At 37.3% G+C, this 22,850-nt stretch overlaps 2 protein-coding genes across 3 annotated transcripts; both read right to left on the bottom strand.

The window, feature by feature from the left end:
* Positions 1–242: 242 nt before the first annotated feature.
* Positions 243–22,342, bottom strand: heatr4 (HEAT repeat containing 4). Of its 2 annotated transcripts, none has more exons than XM_073928634.1 (15): positions 21,728–22,342; positions 16,854–16,880; positions 16,211–16,700; positions 15,730–15,890; positions 14,170–14,364; positions 13,569–13,736; positions 12,192–12,368; positions 11,922–12,091; positions 6,421–6,525; positions 6,229–6,347; positions 5,974–6,154; positions 5,805–5,874; positions 2,515–2,704; positions 2,343–2,421; positions 243–1,346 (listed from the first exon to the last, which is right to left on the bottom strand). In XM_073928634.1, exons 3-15 carry the CDS (start codon positions 16,669–16,671, stop codon positions 1,260–1,262), a joined length of 2,163 nt encoding a protein of 720 aa, XP_073784735.1. In that variant the 5' UTR covers positions 16,672–16,700; positions 16,854–16,880; positions 21,728–22,342; the 3' UTR covers positions 243–1,259. The 2 variants fall into 2 exon arrangements, with proteins under 2 accessions (XP_073784735.1, XP_009291427.2); XM_009293152.4 differs by having other exon boundaries at positions 16,854–16,881; positions 21,732–21,817.
* LOC141378592 (uncharacterized) lies at positions 16,962–21,533 on the bottom strand. Its single transcript, XM_073928635.1, has 2 exons — positions 20,137–21,533; positions 16,962–18,856 (listed from the first exon to the last, which is right to left on the bottom strand). Exons 1-2 carry the CDS (start codon positions 21,424–21,426, stop codon positions 18,827–18,829), a joined length of 1,320 nt encoding a protein of 439 aa, XP_073784736.1. The 5' UTR covers positions 21,427–21,533; the 3' UTR covers positions 16,962–18,826.
* Positions 22,343–22,850: the final 508 nt, after the last annotated feature.

Genomic DNA, 22,850 nt, shown 5'->3' with positions numbered 1-22,850 from the left:
AACACCAAACAAGGGCAAAGTGGCGGAGCTACAGATACCTGCTAGCATTTGGTTAATACTTTATTACCTGCGACTCACTTGTGTTCTGACCACATGTGCTTGGTTTTCAACTATAGCAATAAAGAGTTTAGTCTTTTAAAAACACTGTTGTAATACATTGAGCCACCAAACATTGTTCTTAGGATGTTTTTCTACTGGAGCAATGCACAAATTACTTCCAAACACTTCAAATACAGTCTGTGTTGGTAAATGCAAAGCTATTTATAAGATCCAGCCATGACACTGAATGACAGCGATTCAGATATTGTTCTATAGCTAGGCCCACACGGAATCTGCACGTGCAGAATTCCGCAGATTTTCCGCAGATTTCTGCAGATTTTTAGCCCATTATTAATTCTGTTTATTTACTTGAGTAAATATGTAAACCTGAATTTATTCAGTTTTTATTCAGTAATTTGCTACTTTTTTATTTAATATATTAAGGTTTTAGTTATGATACTCCGCTGGATACTCCCAAAATAATTCCGCAGAAATCCACAGATTTTTACCAAAATTCTCAGCAGAAATAGCAAAAACGTCCGCTGATTCTGTCTGGACCTGTCTATAGCCTACAGTTCATCAATTTGTCAGATTCTGGAGTGCTTTACAAGTCTAAAGAATAAGAATAGGATCTTAAATAAAACATACATTTATAGAGATGGTATAAGTATATAATTTCACTCACTCTGGAAATGGAGGGCACGTGAATGGTTTGTGAGCACAATTAAGTGCATACAGCATCCCATATCATCTGATATTTGTAATAAATAATTCCAAAAAGCAATTGACTGTGTAAAGCCAAATAAAACAAAACTAAAATAGAATGTATATGCAGAGTTCAGCAGCTAATCAGCCGGAATTAGCTAAGGTGAAGTGACAGCGACCAGCGAGACCTAGCTGTCACTCAAGTGGCCATGCCCTTAATTATGCAAACTTAATATAACCTAATATATAGGAAACAGATGAGTTATAAAACAATTCACCCCCTCACACTTGTCATGAAGGGTAATATTAGCTATATGAACCAAAATCCTTCTTTGTACCAGGCTGTAAACACCTTTTTTTCTGCTGTAAAATGGGCCATTTTAACAGTGGGGTCAATAGAAATTTCAGTTACTTCTGTATTTGCTTCACGAGGGAGGGCAGGAGGTTGCCGCTTGGTGGTAACACATTGAAAGATTTTAATGTTTTGGTGTAGTAGAGCAAATGAAACTGTAAATTCAGCACAATAACATCTGCTGCTGCTCCCGATCTTCCATTAAGAGCATTTTCTGTGTAATGATGTGATCTGTACACATCAGCTTCACCTACAAAATAACAGTGTAAGAGCTACCAGTTAGTGTGATGTTGTTGAGGCATCTATTTTTAGAACAGTGGTTCTCAAACATCCTGCTATATGACTTTGTTGTTTAAATGAATTTAATAAACTAATTTCTAAATTAATCCTAGAAGGATATTTCACTCAAAAATAAAATTGTCGTCATGTACTCTCTCTCTACTTGTTGCATCCTTGAGATGCTTTCTTTGCTAAACAAAAATAGATATTTTTAAAAATGTTGGAAACCAAACAGTTGCTGGTAACCACTGACTTCTATAGAATTTGTTCCTAATTTCCTACACTAAAAATCCTTTCATTAACAGTTATTAACTGTATTTTGTGATTCACAAGTGTTTTTCTGTTTATTTACAGTTGTGAATTGCATTATGGAAGCTCGATCTCTGCTTTGTCGACTTTTTATATTAAAAATTCAACTCTGAAGTTTAACAAAGTGACTTATATTAACATTTTAGTAGATTGTAATGATGTATAATAAATAATATATAGAGAATTAAGGTAAAATAACATAACATGTACTGTCAGTTTATTACAAGCTTTTTGTACCGTACGTGTCCAACACAGACAATTATATAAATTGTAAGTCACTTTTGCAGACTTTTCAAGATTAAAAGTTGTTGAAAGAAAGGTCAAGGTCCTTTAATACAATTCAAAAGGAAAAAATAAAAACATAAATCACAAAATAGAGAAAATTGCTAATTTACAGATATTATCTTGCAGTGTATTTTGGAGATAACAAAGAAACATCTACAATGAAACATGCATAAACGATTACAGAAATTAGGTTTTCAGGTTGAATTATTAATTTAATATATAAATCTACAGCTGAAATAAAGAAAGTGATGGTCTTTGAATACTGGGTTGGACAATGGGCGCACAAAGTTTGAGAACCGCTGTTCTAAAGCAAAATGTATTGAAAACCCAGTAGTAACTGAGCCTAGCAAAAAGCATAGCAAAATGCACAAACCTGGAGCTTTATATCATTCATTTTGCTTTGGTCTCCCTGTTGACTGTATCCATGCTTTTTCAGAAGACATTCAATGTGGCTTAATGAGAAAGTAAAGTTAAAGTCACATTCAGAAAGCCAGTTTACCACTTTATACTCCCAGTAATGTTTGTGACCTGATGTAAACACGCACCTCTTCACCTCAGCATTGGGTTCCAGTGTATAACGATCCTCTATGAAATGCTGGAACTGAAGGCCCTTAGCATCCAGATTGTTCAGGGCCTCACATGCAGCAATGCGCACACCGGGCTCCTCCTCATGATGTACAGCCCACATTAGCAGCTCCTGCAGAGCTGGATTCAGCCAACCTATATTCCCTAAAGCTACAGTTACATTATATCAGCTTCGTTTAAGTGTCCCTATTACGCTTCTTCAGATATGACCTTTCATGTAATATGTAAAATAGCTGTTTGTAATGCATAAATGGAGTCATTAGCTATGTTTACATCCATTCAGAGATGTGAATTAGTCTATGCGCAGAACTAGAATTTCACATAAACCTTTTGCGAATAAAGCCCCATTTCCATCCAATGATGATTACCTTCTTATAAACTGGTGCCAAATATTCAAAGGAAAAATGATTTTGTTGTGGTAAGAGAAGTCAATGTTGGCTTTTTTGTCTTTTATAATAAATTTGACTTGCACCTCAGAAGAAGATAATTAATGAATGTGCAAACAAGAATGAACGAGACCATTAATTTTTTAGTGCAGCTGCTCAAGTTCTGGGAGGTAATAATACTGAACCATTTTGATGATGGACTTTGGCTAAGAGATTTTGAAATGACAAAAACAACATTTCAGGAATTTCACAATGTGGCCGATCTGCTTGTATTTCCAATTATTCGTCCTGTCAAGGCTATTTCTGTTATCACATGATCTGTTCAAACTAAATCACAAATTTTTTTTTTGATGCACATGTTGGAATTTATTGTTTCCATTGTAGCCTATACATTTTTTTTTCTTATTGGACAAAAAGTTCATCCTAATCAGTCGTGCATTTTTTATGCACATTTTCAAAATGTCTGCACATCTTGGTATTTCCATTAAACATTTTATGCAATATTATAAAAATATTCCTAATCTCTGCCAAAATATAAAACTGATACTTAATTGTCTGAAATTAACTGATGGCAATTCCTGCTTTACGGCCCGTTCACACCAAGCACGGTACCTAAAAGTGTAAATACAAATATAATGATAATGTGTCTACACTGACAAACAATAATGACCTCTTTATTTTTAGCTTATGCTTTTCATTTGGCATTATTCTTTTGTAACCTACTACTAGCATCTAACCAGTGAATCCAGCTTGTGTAATCAATCTAATTAGACTGTGAATTTAGTGATCGCAGTCAATGTTTTTATTATAATGTCTTTATTGTTATCTTAATATTTATAACACTTCACTTGGTGTGAATGGGCCTTTATTTGCATATACCTTCATTCATTCATTTTCGTTTTGGCTTAGTCCCTTTATTAAAAAGGGTTGCCAAAGAGGAATAAACCAGAGTAAGCGGAGCAAAACTTATCCAGCTTATGTTTTATGCAGCAGATGCCCTTCCAGCTGCAGCCCTCTCATTCACACACATACACTATAGACAATTTAGCCTATAGTTCACCAATAGTACATGTCTTTGGGCTTGTGGGGAAACCGCAAACACAGGGAGAACATGCAAACTCCATACAGAAATGCCAAGTGACCCAGCCGAGGCTCGAACCAGCAACCATCTTGCTATGAGGTGACATTGCTACCTACTGCGCCACCGTGCACAGACCGATGTGGGCTTATAAACAAATCTGCATAATGCCTTTATATGGTGTTCATTAATTGACTGCAAACCTCATCTACTCTATTAAATGTTGTAATTTTATTAGTAAGTCTGGAAAGAACTAAGTTTGTGCAATTAAAAGTGCTTCGATTGACTTTCAAAGTAAGAGTCACACTCAAATTTATGCGGTAAATCGGAGGGAATTGATACTAGCGTTAGATTCAGTAGTTCTGACATTCAGATATGGTAATGGATGTTTGGTTTCCAACACATGCTGTAATTGGTAGACCAATTATAGCAGACGGGCCTATCTAATCTGACTAATCAGAACAAAGTATGCTATGAGTTTAGAGAGACCAGATTCTTGAAAGAAGCATTTCAGCTACTGTTAACAAAAGGCTGATGCTGCCTTGTTATGAAACATTAAAGTCTGCATGAACCACAGGTTCGGTATGGTCATGTATCTTATACTGAAAAGCAATATTGAGAAGGGGGTGGGGTTTTATTCATGGCTCCTCCTCTCATCTTTCACTAGAAGCAAACTAATGGTTGGAGAAGCCTTGCTAAGTATATTATACCCATATATATATACACTAGATATCGCATAGGGACCCTGAGCATGCGTCAATAGTGCCGCCACATTGGTACAGTACTCCCAGGACAAATGTCATTCAACCGTACTAGTCAAGACAGTGTTATTGTGAAGAAAAATATTTTCTGTTTTTGTATGTTCTGAACTTTTGTGCAAATCAGATAACGTTATTGATGATAACAGTCACTTACTGCATTCACCATAAGACAAAGAAGCTCCAACTCGCACTAAACACTCGGCTTATGCTAGTTTTGTTGAATAAAATCAGCAAACAATGCAAAAGAAATATGACAACGAGATGCTGCGCTGCCAGAAACTTTTATTATTGTCGGCTAGTGAAGGAGTCGTTCCGGGGATTCATTCACAAACGAATCGCTCCCTCCGTCAGTATGAGAAGTGAAAGCAGGAGAGGAGGTGTGTTTCAGGACACGGTTTAGATTAAATTTAACAGGGAGGGTGAATAGTACATTTCTGTACACACAAACACAAGCTTTTTGTAAGGAATGCCCGTGCGGTCACTGATCCATCAATGTAGAAAAGTGATGTAAAATTATAATTTTTGTAATTAGAAAAAAAAATTACATACTAACATCCAGGAAATCTCCCGATCATTGATATATGTGTATATCTCTGGCTTTGGATGGCCACAGTCTTCGACTGTACCTTGGTCCCGCATTCATTTCAAAGGAGCGCTACCCTGTACCAAGATGGCAGCGCTGTTGACGCATTCCGTCCAATAGACAACAATAGGCCAGGCGACATCTAATGTATATATCCATGTATTATACCCTAGCCGTCAAACTGATGTTATCAGAGAAAGACTGCCCTTCAATAGCAGAAGCAAATGGTTGGTAGATTAAAGATTACTAAAACATTTATTTTTTAATTAACACTAACAATGTCTGCTAGAAATATAAAGACTGTAAGTTTTGATTTCATGCATACTTTTGAGGTGTTTTTTTGAACACTAATCAATGTAAATTTTTAGAATACCATAATAGGGGCACTTTAATGTCATAACATTCATCACATGATACTGAAATCATTCATTTTCACACTTACCATTAATTGCATCCACTTTCACCTCCCATAATGGCTCATTCTGCATCAAGTTAATTAGCTGATCCAAGACCTGCGCACAATGTTCAATGCAGTCATTGGATATGTCTTTTTATTGCACATATGCCATCACAGATCATTGTGCATTAGCACGGCTACTTTGATTTCTTACCGACTGATCTTTCATCATTAGAGACGCTGCAGTCAAGCAGGCTTGTTTGCGCACAGCCTCGCAGTCATCATTAAAGCACCGCAGGAAAGTGGGCAGTAGCGTGGGTGTCATTATGTTGAGCTGACCAATAAAAGTCAGCGCTTCTACTCTGCGAGCGCTCGGTCCCTCCTCCAGCTTTGTGCTGTGGAGATATTGTCTGTTAAGAATGGCCTGAATACAAACGCTGTGATGTGTCTGTTGGGCAGAGATAGTGACCTCAGCTCAGCATGCATCTCTTTGGCCGCGTCCAGTTTACTCAGAGCCAATGCTGCAGCATGACGAACAGCACCGCTCCAGTCGTTCCACATCACGTGGAGCAGTTTGGTGCAAACATCCTGGGTGAAAAGCATTTTGAGTTTTAGTGAACGACTAGATATGTAGATAGGTGCCAAAATTATAGTTTTATACCTTGTTGATTGGACTCTTGAGCTTGGCAATGCTGTTACAGGCCTGAACTCGAGCTGTCCAGTTAGCATTGTTTAACTCTTCTGCCAGAAGAGAGCGCACTAGTGTCTGGATCAGAAAAAGCATTGAAAATTTTGGGGTCAAAATCATTTTTTTTTGAATGCAAGTGTGATTTAAATTCAAAAGTTTTATATTCAAAAGTGACAGTAGATACCAAAAGATAATGTTGTTATATTGTGGATTTGACAAGTCATATGCAGAACAAACTCTTAACATTGATATATTGATCAAGTTAGTTTTTGAATTGATTTTAAAATATTTATACTTACTCATAATGCCTTGAATGGTTTTGCACAGCAATACTTGTGTGAGCTTTTAATCCCCTATACCCCATGCATGTGCTTTAACTTGTTTCTGGTCTTTTAACTGTTTAGTCCCTGAGTTTAACTCATCACACATTTAGGCTAGCTTTTATTAGATTTAACAAACTATATATATGATTTCAAAAAATTTTTATTTTCATTTTTTTCATTTTCATTGCTTTGTTTTTTATCTAGTTTTTATGCATGCATTTTATACATCTATACTTTATATATATGTAAAGTGCTGTATTTTCATTTATTTAGATTTTTAATTGCAATTTTAGAACACAGAGCATACAAGTGCAATATCAGAACATTAAATGGACATCAAAATAAATACAATATAAAAAGAAAAGAAAATGATCAATTTTACACAACCATAGTTGATCCAAAGTGATCCAAAAAAATAAAAACTGGTGTTAAAAATATAAGGAATTTTTTTATGTATATAAATAATACTAGAATACAAATAAGAAATAACATGCATGCATCACTCAAGAGAGTAAAAATAAGTCTTTAAATTACATTTAAAAGCATCAACTGTAGGAGAAATCCTGATGTTCAGAGGGAGATTAGCCCTGTGTGGCATAATTATGACAACCTAATATTTTAAAAATTCCCCGAGACGTTAGCTGCTATGGATCGGCACAGACAACGGTCGTGGCATAAAGTGTTTGAGTTGTACATCTATTCAGAACGTCCAAGCTAAATCTGCTTAAATAAACTAAAAGGGTAGTGGAATTGAAGTACGTTACGTGACTTACATTTTACACACACATAGTTGGTTCTCTGTTATTTCATTTGGTCAGAAGCAGGAGCTACCCTTTGTAAGTTTTGCTAGCGAGTGTATTTAGTGAGGAGGATTTTGCTTCCGTCTATCAGGTTTGTTTCAATTGATTTCGTTGCTTATTTTGCATTTATTTTACACATTTGTATATATATTTTGGGTGATTAAATATTCTTTTTTTCCCCTTTTTATTGTAAATAAAGCAAACCACTTTTTGCCACGTGCGTTGTCTGTATTGGTCCATATCAGCTAAAGTCTCAGGGGAATTTCAAAAATATTGGGTTGTCATAATTATGTTTAGCCCTTTTCATCCTCTGAGCCACATGGGAGTAACATAATTTGGGGGCTCGTCCGGGATAAAAATGCTTTTTGAACAGCAAATGAGCGAACAGTATTAGAATGATCTTTGAATGATCACGAGACTGAATACTACAGTAACATTGCTGAAATTTTAGCTTTGCCATTATTAATGAATTAAAAAATAATAATATTTAATACTTGATTTTTAATAGATTTTTTTTAGGAACAAAATACAGATAAATACATCAATACATACACACGTATACAAAAAATACTAAATTAGCTGAAGAAAACCAACATTATTAAAATATGATCAAAAACAAAAATGATCAAAAATATAAAAAAAAATCCATATGTACACAACCGGTCAAATGTTTAGGGTCAGTTTTTTTTTTTCTTTTAAAGAAAATCGAGACGGCATTTATTAAATGTAAAAAAAAAAAAAATATTTTAATGTAAATTAATTGCTAAAACATAATTGCTTTCTTTTTGTATGTAGTTTCAATTGAAATTATTACTCCAGTCAATACTGCTTTTAATACTTTTACCATTAATAATAATAATATTAATAATAACAACAATAATAATCACTAGAATTGTACATTTCCTAAAGGAAATGTGAATGGGGTTTGCGTGGCAAATCGATGGGGTACAAAATGGTACTAAACTGGGCAAAATAGCAGTAAATGTGGAGAAATGGTTAAATTCATGTGTTTATGTGGTTGCTAGGGTAATGTAAATGGTTGCTAGGGTGTTGCTAGGCGGTTGCTAAGGTGTCCTAAGTGGTTGCTAGGTGGTTGCTAAGGTGTTGCTAGGCGGTTGCTAGGGTGTTCTAAGTGGTTGCTAGGTGGTTGCTAAGGTGTTGCTAGGCGGTTGCTAGGGTGTCCTAAATGGTTGCTAGGTGGTTGCTAAGGTGTTTCTAGGTGGTTGCTAGGGTATTCTAAGTGGTTGCTAAGGCGTTGCTAGGCGGTTGCTAGGGTGTCCTAAGTGGTTGCTAGGTGGTTGCTAAGGTGTTGCTAGGCGGTTGCTATGGTATCCTGAGTGGTTGCTAGGTGGTTGCTAAGGTGTTGCTAGGTGGTTGCTAGGGTGTTCTGAGTGGTTGCTAGGTGGTTGCTAAGGTGTTGCTAGGCGGTTGCTAAGGTGTCCTGAGTGGTTGCTAAGGTGTTGCTAGGCGGTTGATAGGGTGTTCTGAGTGGTTGCTAGGCGGTTGCTAGGGTGTTCTGAGTGGTTGCTAGGCAGTTGCTAGGGTGTTCTGAGTGGTTGCTAGGTGGTTGCTAAGGTGTTGCTAGGCGGTTGCTAAGGTGTCCTGAGTGGTTGCTAGGTGGTTGCTAAGGTGTTGCTAGGTGGTTGCTAGGGTATTCTAAGTGGTTGCTAAGGCGTTGCTAGGCGGTTGCTAGGGTGTCCTGAGTGGTCGCTAGGCCCTTACTAACGCGTTACTAGGCGGTTGCTAGGTGGTTGCTAGGCGGTTGCTAGGGTAATTTGGGTGGTTGCTAGGCAGTTGCTTGGGTACCCTGGGTGGTTATTAGGCAAGCCTCACATACATGCCTGATGAAATATTTATACTTAGTAAGCATTTCTAGCAAGTTACAGTACTTGGCTAGTCAATATTAGCATGTAGCTAGTCACTGCTAGCATGTGTAGCATATAGGAAGTTCCGTTTGCTAGCATGAGTCAAACGAGCCAATCCCCAAGTCTCTACGATGTTCTGATACTGAGATATAGCTGTTGATGAATGGTTGCTAGGGTACTCTGTTTTGTTGCTATGGGCGAGGTTAAAGAGTGAACTTGAATGTGGTTGGCTGTCCAGGTCAAATGAACCAACCCAAAGTCTCTATGACACTTCTATGTAAAGATATGCATGTAAGCCACTTATAATGACAGTCTTTGGGACCAGTTTGGGGGCGTGGCTTGTGAGCTTCATTATCATATTGAGATGCTCATTGGTTTTCTGAGTCAGATGAGCCAACCCCCAAGTTAATAGGACACTGCTTAGCAAAGATATGAATGTAGACCAGTTACAATGGCAGTCTATGGGACCAGTTTGGGGGCGTGGCTTGTGAGCTTCATTATCATATTTAAAAGCTCATTGGTTGTCTGAGTCCAATGAGCCAACCCCTAAGTCTATAGGACACTGTTATGCAAAGTTATGCATGTAGACCAGTTAAAATGGCAGTGAACGGAAGACTTATCAAGGGTATTTAAATGGATTTGGGGGCGTGGCTTATGAGCTTCATTATCATATTGAAAAGCTGATTGGTTGTCTGAGTCTAATGAGTCGACCCCCAAGTCTGTATGACACTGCTATGCAAAGATATGCATCTAGCCCTATTATAATAGAAGTCTATGGGACCAATTTGGGGGCGTGGCTTGTGAGCTTCATTATAATAAAGTGATGCTGATTGGTTGCCTGAGTCAAATGAGCCCACCCCCATGTCTCTATGACACTCCTATGTAATGTTATAGATGTGTGACATTTATAATGGAAGTCAATGGGATCTGCAATGGGACGTCCCACCCCATGTTAAGTCAATGGGGCAGTTATTAAGGGTCTTTAAGTGGTTTGGGGAGGCGTGGCTTGTTAGCTCAAATATCATAATGAGATGCTGATTGGTTGCCTGAGACAAATAAGCCAACCCCCAAGTCAGTATGACACTGCTATGTACTGTGATTGACATGTGACATTTATAATGGGAGTCAATGTAATGAATGGGAGTCAATGGGCAATGTAAAGTCAATGGGGACCATTTTGGGACGTCCTGGCACCCCAGGGGAACAAACTATACCCCCTTTCGGGGTATGTTCTCACTTAGGCTGCAACCCCCTACAGATGTTGTGAATCCCATATTTCTATGAAATTCACAATGGACGCAGTGATTGGTTAAAGTTCGGCTCCATGTAAAGTCAATGGAGACTTTGGGACGTCCTAGCTCCCCAGGGGTACAACATTTACTGCCTTTCGGGGTGTGGTTTGAAGCCTCCTATAACCCTCTCGAGATATCGCGAATCCCATGTCTCTACGAATTTCACTGTTGGCGCTACGGCGATTTCCGGGAATAGTATCTTACGAGTGTCTAGAAAATGAATGGGAGTCAATGGGCCAATGTAAGTCAATGGGGACCACTTTGGGACGTCCTAGAGCCCCAGGGGTGCAACTTATAACCCCTTGCGGGGTATGTTCTCACTTAGGCTGCAACCCCCTACAGATGCTGTGAATCCCATATTTCTATGATATTCACACTCGGCGCAGTGATTCGTCAAAGTTCGGCTCAATGTTAAGTCTATGGGATTTTTGGGGGGGTTTTTTGGCCCCTGCGGGGCCAAAAAAACCCCCACCCCTTATAAAAGTCATAGCACACCATTCCCGATAAGACCGCACGATTTGAGCCCACTTTCAAGGGTCTGGGACGAAAGCTGCGGGACTAGTTACGCGCCGAAAAATAGGACGGAAGAAGGAAGAAGAAGAAGAAGAAGAAGAAGAAGGAAGAAGAATAATAAACCACAATAGTAAGAATGGACTTTGCCTATGGCAAACCCCATTAATTAATTGATTTCTGAAGGATCAAGTGACTGAAGACTGGAGTAATGAAGCTGAAATTTCATCTTTAAAAATCACTGGAAAAAATGATGAAATTAAATGATAAACAACTTTTGAACAGTTATTTTATTGCGCAATAACATTTCACAATTTTACAATTTGTCCTGTATTTTGATTAAATAAATGCAGCCTTGGTGAGCAGGATAAGGTTATTTTAAAACATTTAAAAACCCACTGACCCCAAACTTTTGACCAGTATCGATATCTCATTCTTTTTATTTTCTCAATTTCTTTTCCTATGTTGAACCATTCTTCCTTTGTTGGTGTCTTATTTTATTTCCAGGTTACAGCTTAGGAATAAATTATGTTTCAAATTATTATTCAAATTGAATAATGTTTTACAATATTACAGTATTTACTGTATTTCTATATCAAATAAATGCAAACACATCTTTCAAAAAACATTTTAAAAATAGGAATTGTGCAAACTGCATAAATCAAGATTTATTGAGTCACTCACCGTCTTGCTGCTAATCTTAGAAAGTAGCATCATAGACTTTTCCTGATCTAAGGGAGCATCTCTGAGGAAGTGCTGTGACAGGAGTCTCTGTATGACAGCTTGACTCGCGTTACCCTCTATCGCCAAACATTGTGCTGCCACCCAGCTGTCTGTGCCAGCGCCAGACAGGTCTGAGTTAAAACATATGACAGTCATTTGGAGTCAACATCTTGTAGAACAAATATTACTTCTGACATTAATATCTGATGCCAAGTTATTTAACTTAAATACCTTGCTTAATCATGCTTAGTAGTATGTCTCTGGCGTGTGCATTAGGCATCCTCATGGCATACTGGCACACTGCAGCAGCCATCCGAACTCTCTTTACTGGGTCATCGAGGGCTGCGATAATAATGGCCAGCAGCTTCTGAGTTATTGCCTTTAACTTCAATCTGTTCCAGTGCTGACCTAAGCAAATATTAGGATTTTGAACAAAGGTGAACAGTGAGTTAAATAACAGCATTTAGAGTGTTTAAAATGGGTTGCTTTGTAACAACGATGCTATTCACACTGCTTTTTAATCATTCAAAATGTCTCAGTTTGAGGAAAAAGCAGGGTTAGCAGACTTTTTACTGTTGGATTACTTATTGCTTCACAATTACATTTGTAAAGTCACTAAAACACTTTGTGTTGTTTTTAAATGCATTTGAAAAGATATGTCAAGCAGTTGTGTAAAACTGGTGAATCTGAGTATTGAATAAACTGTTTTAATCTAGATCAGGGGTTCCCAAACTTTTTAGCCCTCGACCCCCAAAATAACAATGCCAGTGACTCGCGACCCCCAATATCTGGTGGTTATAAATCCAGAACCCTTGCATGCAATGGTGCACACACACCAATAGGCCCAAGTCTATTCTTCATTGAATTTTTTTTAATGTATGTCTGCTGTAAATGTGCCAGAAAGTTTAACCTGGTGTTATAAAATCAATCTGCTGCATCTGACACTATTGCTGTGTCTCTAATATAATGAATTACCCCAGGGGTTGCAATCCAATAGAACTAGTAACTATAAGCAACTATAGAATATATATAGAGGTGTATATAGTAACTATAAAGAAGTATTTTTTGTTATTTTCAGTAGGTTATGAATAAAATATGGTAATTCTTATGGTTAAATAAAAATAAATTGGAAATCACCAGGTGACACCCTTCATTGTCCAGCGACCCCTCGGGGGGTCCCGACCCCCACTTTGAAAACCACTGATCTGGATCAATGGAAAAAAGGCTTTATAGCACTTGCAATTTATAAAACAATGTTCAATGTCAAACAGGTGGCATGTGTTCATCTGATCAATGACACTGACACTGCAAAAATGTAAATAAGGAGGTTAACAAAGTGCTTAAAGGGGTCCTATTATGTTATTCAGGGTGTAGTGTGATCTAATAGAAGGTTTCAAATCTCAGTCATCTCCAAAGAGAGATATTTCCTTAATTAAAAAGTCTCTCTTCAAGAACTACAATGAAGGGCTTATTTGAACTTTAAATGTTGTTTTCTGTGCCTTATGATGTCACAAAGCGGCCAAAATCCCACCATTAAAAGTTTTATTGGTTAGGTTGGGGCTAAAAAGTACCAATAACGTTGCCACTCAGTCTTGCTATATGCTTAACCTGCTTTGCCATGGTCGAGCTCTTGTTGTGGTCCATGAACTGCTCTTGATGCACAAGTTACGATGGCCTCCAGCCGCACCTGATAATTAGGGTCGCAAAGATCTCGTTGTAGGCTCTTGAGGGTCACACTCTGCCAACTGGCACCTCTCTGGCAACACTCTGGCAATTCTACATGAAACATATCATCATTTTCCAAAAGGTCTTTCCACCACTGTATAAAATGGGTTCCACACTAGTCTTAAATGTTATCCCAACACAAATCCATTAAGTTAGCTTAATCGTTTTTACAAATATTAGTGGATTGAACTTAAAACAATTAAGTTGTCCCCACACAAAAAAACAAGAATTGTTTCAACTTTTCAAAAAAGTAGTTTAAACAAGCAGCAAAATCATTTTATGAGTGATGATGTAAAAACAATCAAATATAGACAGGTATCCATGGAGCATTTTTTTTAAATACAAAACACATTGTTAATAGATTTATATAAACATCCCATGTAACAAATTTATGTTTTTTCTAAGCATAACTTGTAATATAAGTGAACAGACTATCATTATAAGTAATAATAATAAGATGAAAGCTGTGAAACTAAAGACGTACTGACGTTGCAGGCAATCCTCCACTTGTCAACGGCATAGCGAAGAGCAGAGATTTCGGCCACTGACAGTTTTGGCATCTCAGAATCCTGTCCATTAAAATCAAGAGGTCTGAGACCATGCTGGTGGATGTAGTCAATTTCGGTAGGCTGACGATCCATCCCTTGCTGTTTTTCTTTTAAAGCTTTATCTGTTCCCGCTAAAGGAAAATAATGACAATAACTACATGCATGAACTTATGTCAACAAAGGCTTTTCACTCTGCACTGCTGAGCAACTAATGGCCTAAACTAAAGTGTGTCATTTAATTTAAATTAATTATAACACTGCATGTTGTAAAAGCAGTATAATTCTGCATATGAGTGAAGCACAGATCATTATTTTTTACCTTTTAGAGCTGTAAAATTCAAGAAAGGATAAACGTGATTAGTATAGTCAGCAAAAAATAGCCTTTTATGAAAACACAGAACTGTAAAACCAAACATAGTTCTAGTTCACAGCATGATATTTTGTGTGCATAATAGTTAATGTTGGAATATGTAATCAATTACATGTGGGTTTAATAAAAAAGACCAGGAGAGGGTTTTTCTTCAATGTCAAAAATATTAGTAATTTATTAGATATAAATTGAATGATGGAATTGAATTGAAATGAAAATCAATAATTCGATTCACAGATTTCAGGTATCCTCAATGCAATGCAAGAATTAAATTCAGGACGTACGCAATAACTTTCATTTCCTGACTTCAATTTTTAAATTTGAAATTCGTCACTTGTCAATCATTCTCCAGTCCTCCGTTGGCCGCACTCATACATACGTCCTCTTTTTCTACAAATTCTCTGCACAACATTAAAAGCATAAGACTTTCTCAACTGCAAATATTCTGTGTTAGGTTTCAACCCATCTCTGCTAACAGGAAGTTAGCAGAAGCTGCAAAGCTAAAGTTAATTTTAGACAATCAGGCCTTTGCATTTCTATCAGCTTCATCTACTTCTGCAAATGCAGAATTACACAAAAAGCTTTGAGGTAATGTTTATCCTACTTGAAAGGTTTTAAACAAGTAAATGGCGAGTCACTGCTGACAGAATTTCAGCTTGTTGCTGAACTATCCTCTTAACATATAGGGGACTTTTTTTTCTTCACTTGAATGTTGAAACTGTGCTCCTTGTGGATTCATAAATGCAAGTTGTATTAGTTTATTTTTTGTTTAGTACAAAATTAAAAAAAAGTTCTAGTAACTTAATCTTAGCTTGAAAATGTGTAGTTTGTTTACTCCATAATCAATTTCCTCAAATGATTTGAGAACGATCAGATTTTACAATGTGGATTTGTGCTGTATTCATCCAATTATTAACACAGCAAAAATGCAAAAAAGAAGGTCAACCCTGATCAGCAATGAAAATTATTAAATTTAAGTATAGGAAAAAAAATACGAGCAATATGAAGACAACCAACGATTTAGGATGAAAATGATTTAAGCATTTTAATAGTAAAAACCCCCTAATGATGATTTCGTAAGTGTACCTCAGAATTAAACATATTTAAGAAACATATGCAAGCCAACCTGAGACCATTTTCTGTTCAGAGCCATGGCTGCTGGCATGTGGATTCAAGATATCCTGCAGACGAGGGGCTTGCGGGATCTTAATGTGCTTGACCCTTATTTTGGTGTTTAAGTGATTCTGCACATTTGTGCTCGCTGGAGAAAAAATATAATCCGCTATCCTGGTAAACGGAGACAAAAAACACAAGTGTTATGCTGTAGACTAAGGGATTATCTTCCCAAAAATTCTTTGTCATTAATTTCCTTTTCCTTCAGAACACAAACTGACCAAAACTGGTAATCCACTCTTGATAACCCACTCACTTTCACTTATACAGTGGAAATAAATTGACAAGGAAATGGAAACTGTTTAGCAACAATCATTCTTCAGTTCAAAATATGTCCTAGACAGTCGTACAGGTTTGAATAGACACGAGTTTTTGGAAAGATTAATTGGGCAAATTATTTTAAAGAAAGCAAAATATCTTGCAGTCAGACCTACCTGTGTTTTTTCCCAAGCTGTAACTGTTGATTTGTATTTGCTGCCAACTCTGGGCACCTATTGTTCTGGACTTCCCAATCCTCTATAAAAGTTTCCCTCAGACAGGTGTGCGCATTCAACAACCCGAACGGTTTTGTTTTTCTGAACACATCGCTCACGTCGTTCTTTGCAGAGGCTTGTACAGAAGACTTGCCTGCTTCTTGAGTTAAAGGATTATTGAGGTTGTGTATTTTTTTATTCCTTCTAATTTTTTTTAACCTGGTACTTGGTGCTAAAGGGCCCGTGGCATGGAAAAGCCAACTAAAATCCATTTCTTTATATGAAATGGGCCTCATCTCTGTGATTACATCTTCAGAGAAAGAAAGGCACTGGCTTGCGTTATTTAGAAGTTTCTTGTACAGACGCTCCTCTCTCCGCTTGCTGTGCTGCTCTGGTCTCCATTTTGCATGTAGTGGATTCATGCTTCTTAGTGATAGCTTTTTAAAATTGTCTAAAAAAGGAAACAATGGTCAACAATTGATTATTTGATTATATATGTAAGGCCTGCTGGTTACTACAGCCTTTAGTTGTTGAAAGAAAGCTGGACATCATTTTAAAAAGTACCACTGGAATATAAATAAAAGAAAAAGAAAAAGACACTTACCAGCACACTGCACAAAACACTTCCTCCCTGTAGAGTTTTCATTTCTATCCGTCATCTCTATGTGCAATATGTTGTTATCATCCATCCATGAAAGAACAATCCAGATTCAACTTCTTAATATTATTTATTTGCTCGCTTTCACTACAACGCACCGGCAAAACATCAGTGCCGCGAAGAGGAAGGAAATCACATAAAAGTACTCGGAAGTAAGTTCAACATTCACAACCGGAGTCAAAATAAAAGTCCTGTTTGTTTACACTTGCGCACAATGAACTCTTGCGCATTTTTGGCATACAGCAGTAAGTAGTATAATCCAAGAAATAAATAAATAAAATATATAACAAAACATAAATTTATAGGATTAATGAGAACATAAAACTCAACACCCCCACTTGTTCTCATCATCTTAAGCCATGTAGAATGTCATCACAAAAATTTAATTCCCAAACAGAAATCCTTTGAACTTTAGAATTTTGATCTTTGAAACAGATTTTGTCAAAATATCTGCCACCATGTCTTCTGTTGGGCAATACACAATATGTATTTTTCCCTTACTGACAGCATCACGAATAAAGTGATATTTCACATCAATGTGTTTGGACCTAGATCTATTAACTGGATTTCTACTCAGTGCAATGGCCCCTTGATTATCACCATACACTGTAGTGCAAGTGTAAACACTACTGTCCATGTCATTTAGCAGTTGAGTTAGGTACATGCTTTCTTGAGTAGTGTTTGCTAGACCAACGTATTCAGCTTCGCAGGTCGACAGTGCCACTGTCGGCTGTTTCTTAGACTTCCATGAAATAGCAGGGCCTTGTTCTGTCAGGCTGAAACAGTATCCTGAAGTGCTACGCCTATCTTCTACAGAAGATGCCCAGTCAGAATCACTGAATGCTATTAGACTTAAAGTCTTGTCTGTTTTCTTGTAACACAACTCGTAGTCAGCTGTACCTTTTAGGTATCTCAGAACATGTTTAGCTGCTACTAAGTCATGTGTTTTAGGCTTTGCAAGGGTTTGTGATAGTTTACTGACTATCCAGCTAATGTCTGGTCTGGTACAGGTCATTGCATAGATCAAGCTTCCAACAAGTTCACGATATTCTTTGGGGTTCTCAATTTCGTTGTTGTTTTCTTCCCTATTTATATTACACTCAACTTTTAACTCACTTGGGGTAGCTTTTGGTTTACAGTTTGACATTCCAAACCTTTCAAGCATTTTGAGGATGTACCTTTTCTGATTCATTTTAATTGTTCCTTCTTTTTGTTCAAACTGAATCCCCAAAAAATAAGATATTTTCCCTAAATCCTTCATGTTAAATTTGGACTTCATTATTTCTTTAAAACTGTTGAGCTGATCGTCACTGCTTGCTGCAATTATCAAATCATCTACCCAGATGATCACTATGATTGTCTCATTTTCAATTTGTTTTCTATACACACAGTAATCAGACTGATTTCTCTCAAAGTTGTTTTGTTCCAAATGATCATTTAAAAGTTTGTACCAGTTTCTTCCAGACTGCTTTAGGCCATATAGGGATTTTTTTAATTTGCATACTAACTTATCTCCTTTGTCAGATGTTTCTTCAAAACCCTCTGGTTGTTCTAAGTATATGTCTTCCTCTATAGGAGCATGTAAGTATGCTGTCTTGACATCCATCTGATGAACTGAGAAATTGTTCTGAGCAGCTATCTGCATTAATGCCCGTACTGAGGTGAGATTTGCTGTAGGAGCAAATGTTTCATGGTAATCTATGCCTTCAGTTTGGCTGTATCCCTTCGCAACATACCTAGCTTTGAAGATTTTTCCTGTTTCTGCATTTTCTTTAAGGGCATATACCCATCTTCCCCTTACTGTCTTTCTGCCCTCTGGTAGAGTTGTCAATTCAAATGTGTCATTTTCTTTAAGTGAGTCCATCTCTTCTTTCATAGCATGCTCCCATCCGGGAGCCTCAGGTGACATAAGGGCCTCTTTATAGGTTTGGGGGACTCCACACACTGCCCTGTAACAATAATCAACACTCACATTGGTTTCGTCATCTTTGGAGTATGTCAGATAATCTTGTAAATACTTTGGGGCTCTCTTTTCTCTATTTAAGTGGTAATGTTTTTGGCTAGTCGTGACAGTTGGAACAGTACTGTCTTTGTTGTCTTCTGTGTCTACTTTATCTGTAGTTCCATCATGTTCTGACACCTCTGTATTGTCTGTATCAATACTCTCCATGTTCTCATCTAGGACCCTGTTCTCTGTGCTTTCCTCACTTTTTGGGGTATCACCACTGTTCTCACTATCCTGTGTCCTATCTCTGTATTGTATTTCTAAGTATTCTTCATCGGTTTGTGTCTGTTGTTCAGCACTGTTCTTCCTAATGAATTTCACCAATCTATGTTTTGACACCTTTTCTGTCTGTGGATTGTATACCAGATAAGCTGGGCTATTTTTACTGTACCCCACAAATATTCCCTTCTCACATCTAGGATCCAATTTCTTATGATTATGTTTGTACGCATAGCATTCTGATCCAAAAACCCACATTTTAGAAAGGTCTGGCTTTCTTCCTGTCAACATAAAGTATGGAGTATTCTTAAATCTGTCATTATAACATCTGTTTCGGATGTGAGTTGCAGTTTGGACAGCATAAGGCCACAGAACTTTTGGTAGTCCCTTCTCTATTAGCAGACACCTTCCCATTTCAAAGATGGTTCGCCATTGTCTCTCAGCTGTACCATTTTGATGCGGAGAGTAGGGGGAAGACGTATCATGCCTTATACCCTTTTTTCGTAAGAGTGATTGAAATGCATCGCTTGTGTATTCTGTACCATTGTCTGATCTTATGCATTTGACTCTACCGTATGGTGCACTGTCTGCAAGGAACTTCTCTGTCGCTAGAACAGTGTCACTCTTGTTCTTAAGGAAGTAAACAGACACTGCCCCTGAAAAATCATCTGTGAATGAAACTGCATACTTATATCCATCTTGAGAAGTTGGTTCAATGGGGCCTGCTAAGTCAGTGTGTACCAACTCTAGGGCCTCACCAGCTTTTGTGTCAGTTTTCCTATTTCTGTTGTTGATAAACTTTCCCTCAGTACAAACATTACAGTCTAATTTGGTATTTCCTGTGATTTTCATACCCTCAACCACTTCAGGTAGTTTCAAGACATCACTAACATTACAATGTCCCATGATCTCATGCCATGTTTTAACATCACAAGTTAGACTCACTTTGTCCTTGGACATCATATCAGTAACTGATACATCAACACATTGTTTGTTGTTATTTACCGTTTTCAGATAGTATAGTCTCTCGTGCTCTTCTATGCGGAACACAGCTCCATCTTTGCTTATCAGTTCATTCTGTCCTTCCTGGAAGATCACCTTGGCCCCATCTGTTGTAGCAGCTTGAACGGAGATGATGCTCTGTGGGTATGATGGTATGAACAAGGCCTTCTTTAGAGTGATCCTGACGCATTTCCCTTCTACGTCCAGTAGTACCACCTCTGCATCGCCCCGCATCAATGCAACATTGTTCATCCTGGCTCCATCCGCTAGCTCCATATAGTGTGATTTTGGGTCGAAGCTTTTGTCAAATCTCGTGAAATTGTTTTTCTCTGTTAAGATGTGAGATGTTGCTCCACAGTCTACCATTAGTCCATTTTGTGTAATGTTGTCTGGAAGAAATGTTTGACTGACTTTGAACACAAATGTTTGTTCTTTCTCATGCTCCTCTTGTTTGTCTGCAGCCTGTTTTGCTTCATCTTTGTGACCATCTTTTCTCCGGCGGCATGTCTCATCACTGTGTGTTGAACTTCTATGGTAGTTGCACCACTTTGGTACGCCTTTTTGGCGGCAATCGCGCGCTATATGACCGCGATTTCCACATCCGTAGCAGGTCACGGATGCTATGTGTACTTTCATCACATTGTCAGATTTGGGTTTATCATCAAATTTTTCTGTCTCTTCATAGCTTCTTAGTTTGCTTTTGAACTGGATAAAAGTCAACTCTTCACTACTCTGTGTAGTATGAATAGCGAAAGGTTTGTAGGAATCTGGTAGTCCCTTTAGGATCATAGCTATTATCAGACCATCACTTATCACTTCTTTTGCGTTTCTTAGCGAAGTCACCGCTTTCTCAGCTCGGATAATGTAGTCTGTTAACGTCTCGTCAGATTCCTTCTTTAACGAAGTTAGTTCAGTGTATAGGGCGATAATTCTAGGTTTACCTTGACTAGCGTAGTGATTTCGAAGTATTTGCAGAGCTTTCCTGCCATCATCAGTCGCCTCCCGCATCACCAGTGACAAACTTTTATCATCGAGAAATTGAATTAATTCAGCGTAGCACTCCTCGTTTGTCGTCTCGTCTATATCCCCGGTAGACAGTATGGTTTCTTTTAAACCCATTATTCTCAAATGTCCAAGAAATTTTACTTCCCATAGTTCGTAGTTGTTTTCGTCTCCGTCGAAAACTAGCCTCTGCCATCTTCCTCCTGTAGCACTGGCGCGCCTGGGCCCATAACCTGTAGAGTTTTCATTTCTATCCGTCATCTCTATGTGCAATATGTTGTTATCATCCATCCATGAAAGAACAATCCAGATTCAACTTCTTAATATTATTTATTTGCTCGCTTTCACTACAACGCACCGGCAAAACATCAGTGCCGCGAAGAGGAAGGAAATCACATAAAAGTACTCGGAAGTAAGTTCAACATTCACAACCGGAGTCAAAATAAAAGTCCTGTTTGTTTACACTTGCGCACAATGAACTCTTGCGCATTTTTGGCATACAGCAGTAAGTAGTATAATCCAAGAAATAAATAAATAAAATATATAACAAAACATAAATTTATAGGATTAATGAGAACATAAAACTCAACACTCCCCACTGAAGTACAGCTCACGTCAAATATAGCTCACGTTAGACTATGTATTTTTCAGTTGATATCAAACAATTCGACTTGCAAGAAGGATAATGATAACTTTAAATCAATAAAAGAAGAAAATCAGGTCACTGTTAGACACGTTAACAATTCCAGCTCTGTCAGCGCTCAATGTTGGCATAGCAACAAGACGCGCTTTTGTTTTCAAGGCTGTCATAAACGCTTGAAGTGAACTTGGTGAGGAGATTCATGCCGGGAAGTCTAAAGCGTTCAGCTAAAAAGTTCGCTCACTGATTCATATTTGGCCTCCAGGGGTCTGTAGGTGGCGTCATGCTCCAGGCATTATTTTATGTATGGCGTGTTGTGCACAATATGTGCAACAACAATAATAATATAAATGTCTGGCCTAGGAATGAAAGCATTGGTGCGAAATATTAATTTAATTACATGTGAAACAATCGGTTTATGAAGTGTCTACTAATGAGGTTTGGAAGGATTTTGGACATTTTAAAACGATTCTATGTCTACATTTCGTCCAAAGTCAGATGGCTATATATTTTCAGATTGATCATTTTTTATCCATCCATCCATCCATCTTGGCCATGACAACAACTAAAAAATTATTAAAATAATAATAAAATATAGATAAAAGATCATGTATATTATTTTCTGAAAAATAAGAAAATAAATGCCTGTATAGCTAAAAAATGCTTTTCATGAAGAATTATTGTTTAATGAAAATATTTTGTTTTACTTAAATTAAATTCATTTAATTACAAAACCCTCAATATAAAATTTCCATTCAATAATTTTAAAATAAAGTGTATCTATTAAAATTATACATCTTGTCTATAAATCTTATACCTTTAAATAGGTGAAATCATTTACCACAGCTAGATATAGAGGAAATATAAGTGATTTCACTGATTATGATCTAAAGCACTAAAATCCCTTCATGTTGCTTTAACTTTTTTTTATAAGTCTATCAAAGTTTAACTTAATATTTTAGTCAGTTTCATTGATGTAAAGTTAATTTGATCCAACAAAAAAAATTTAATGCAGCAAGAATGTTTTTACAGTGTATAAAATGAATGACAGAATCAGTGTTTTAGCGTTGTCTCA

This window comes from Danio rerio, chromosome 17 (assembly GCF_049306965.1).
Source record: "Danio rerio strain Tuebingen ecotype United States chromosome 17, GRCz12tu, whole genome shotgun sequence".
Lineage (NCBI taxonomy): Eukaryota > Metazoa > Chordata > Actinopteri > Cypriniformes > Danionidae > Danio > Danio rerio.
This window is presented reverse-complemented; position numbering and strand designations above follow the sequence as displayed.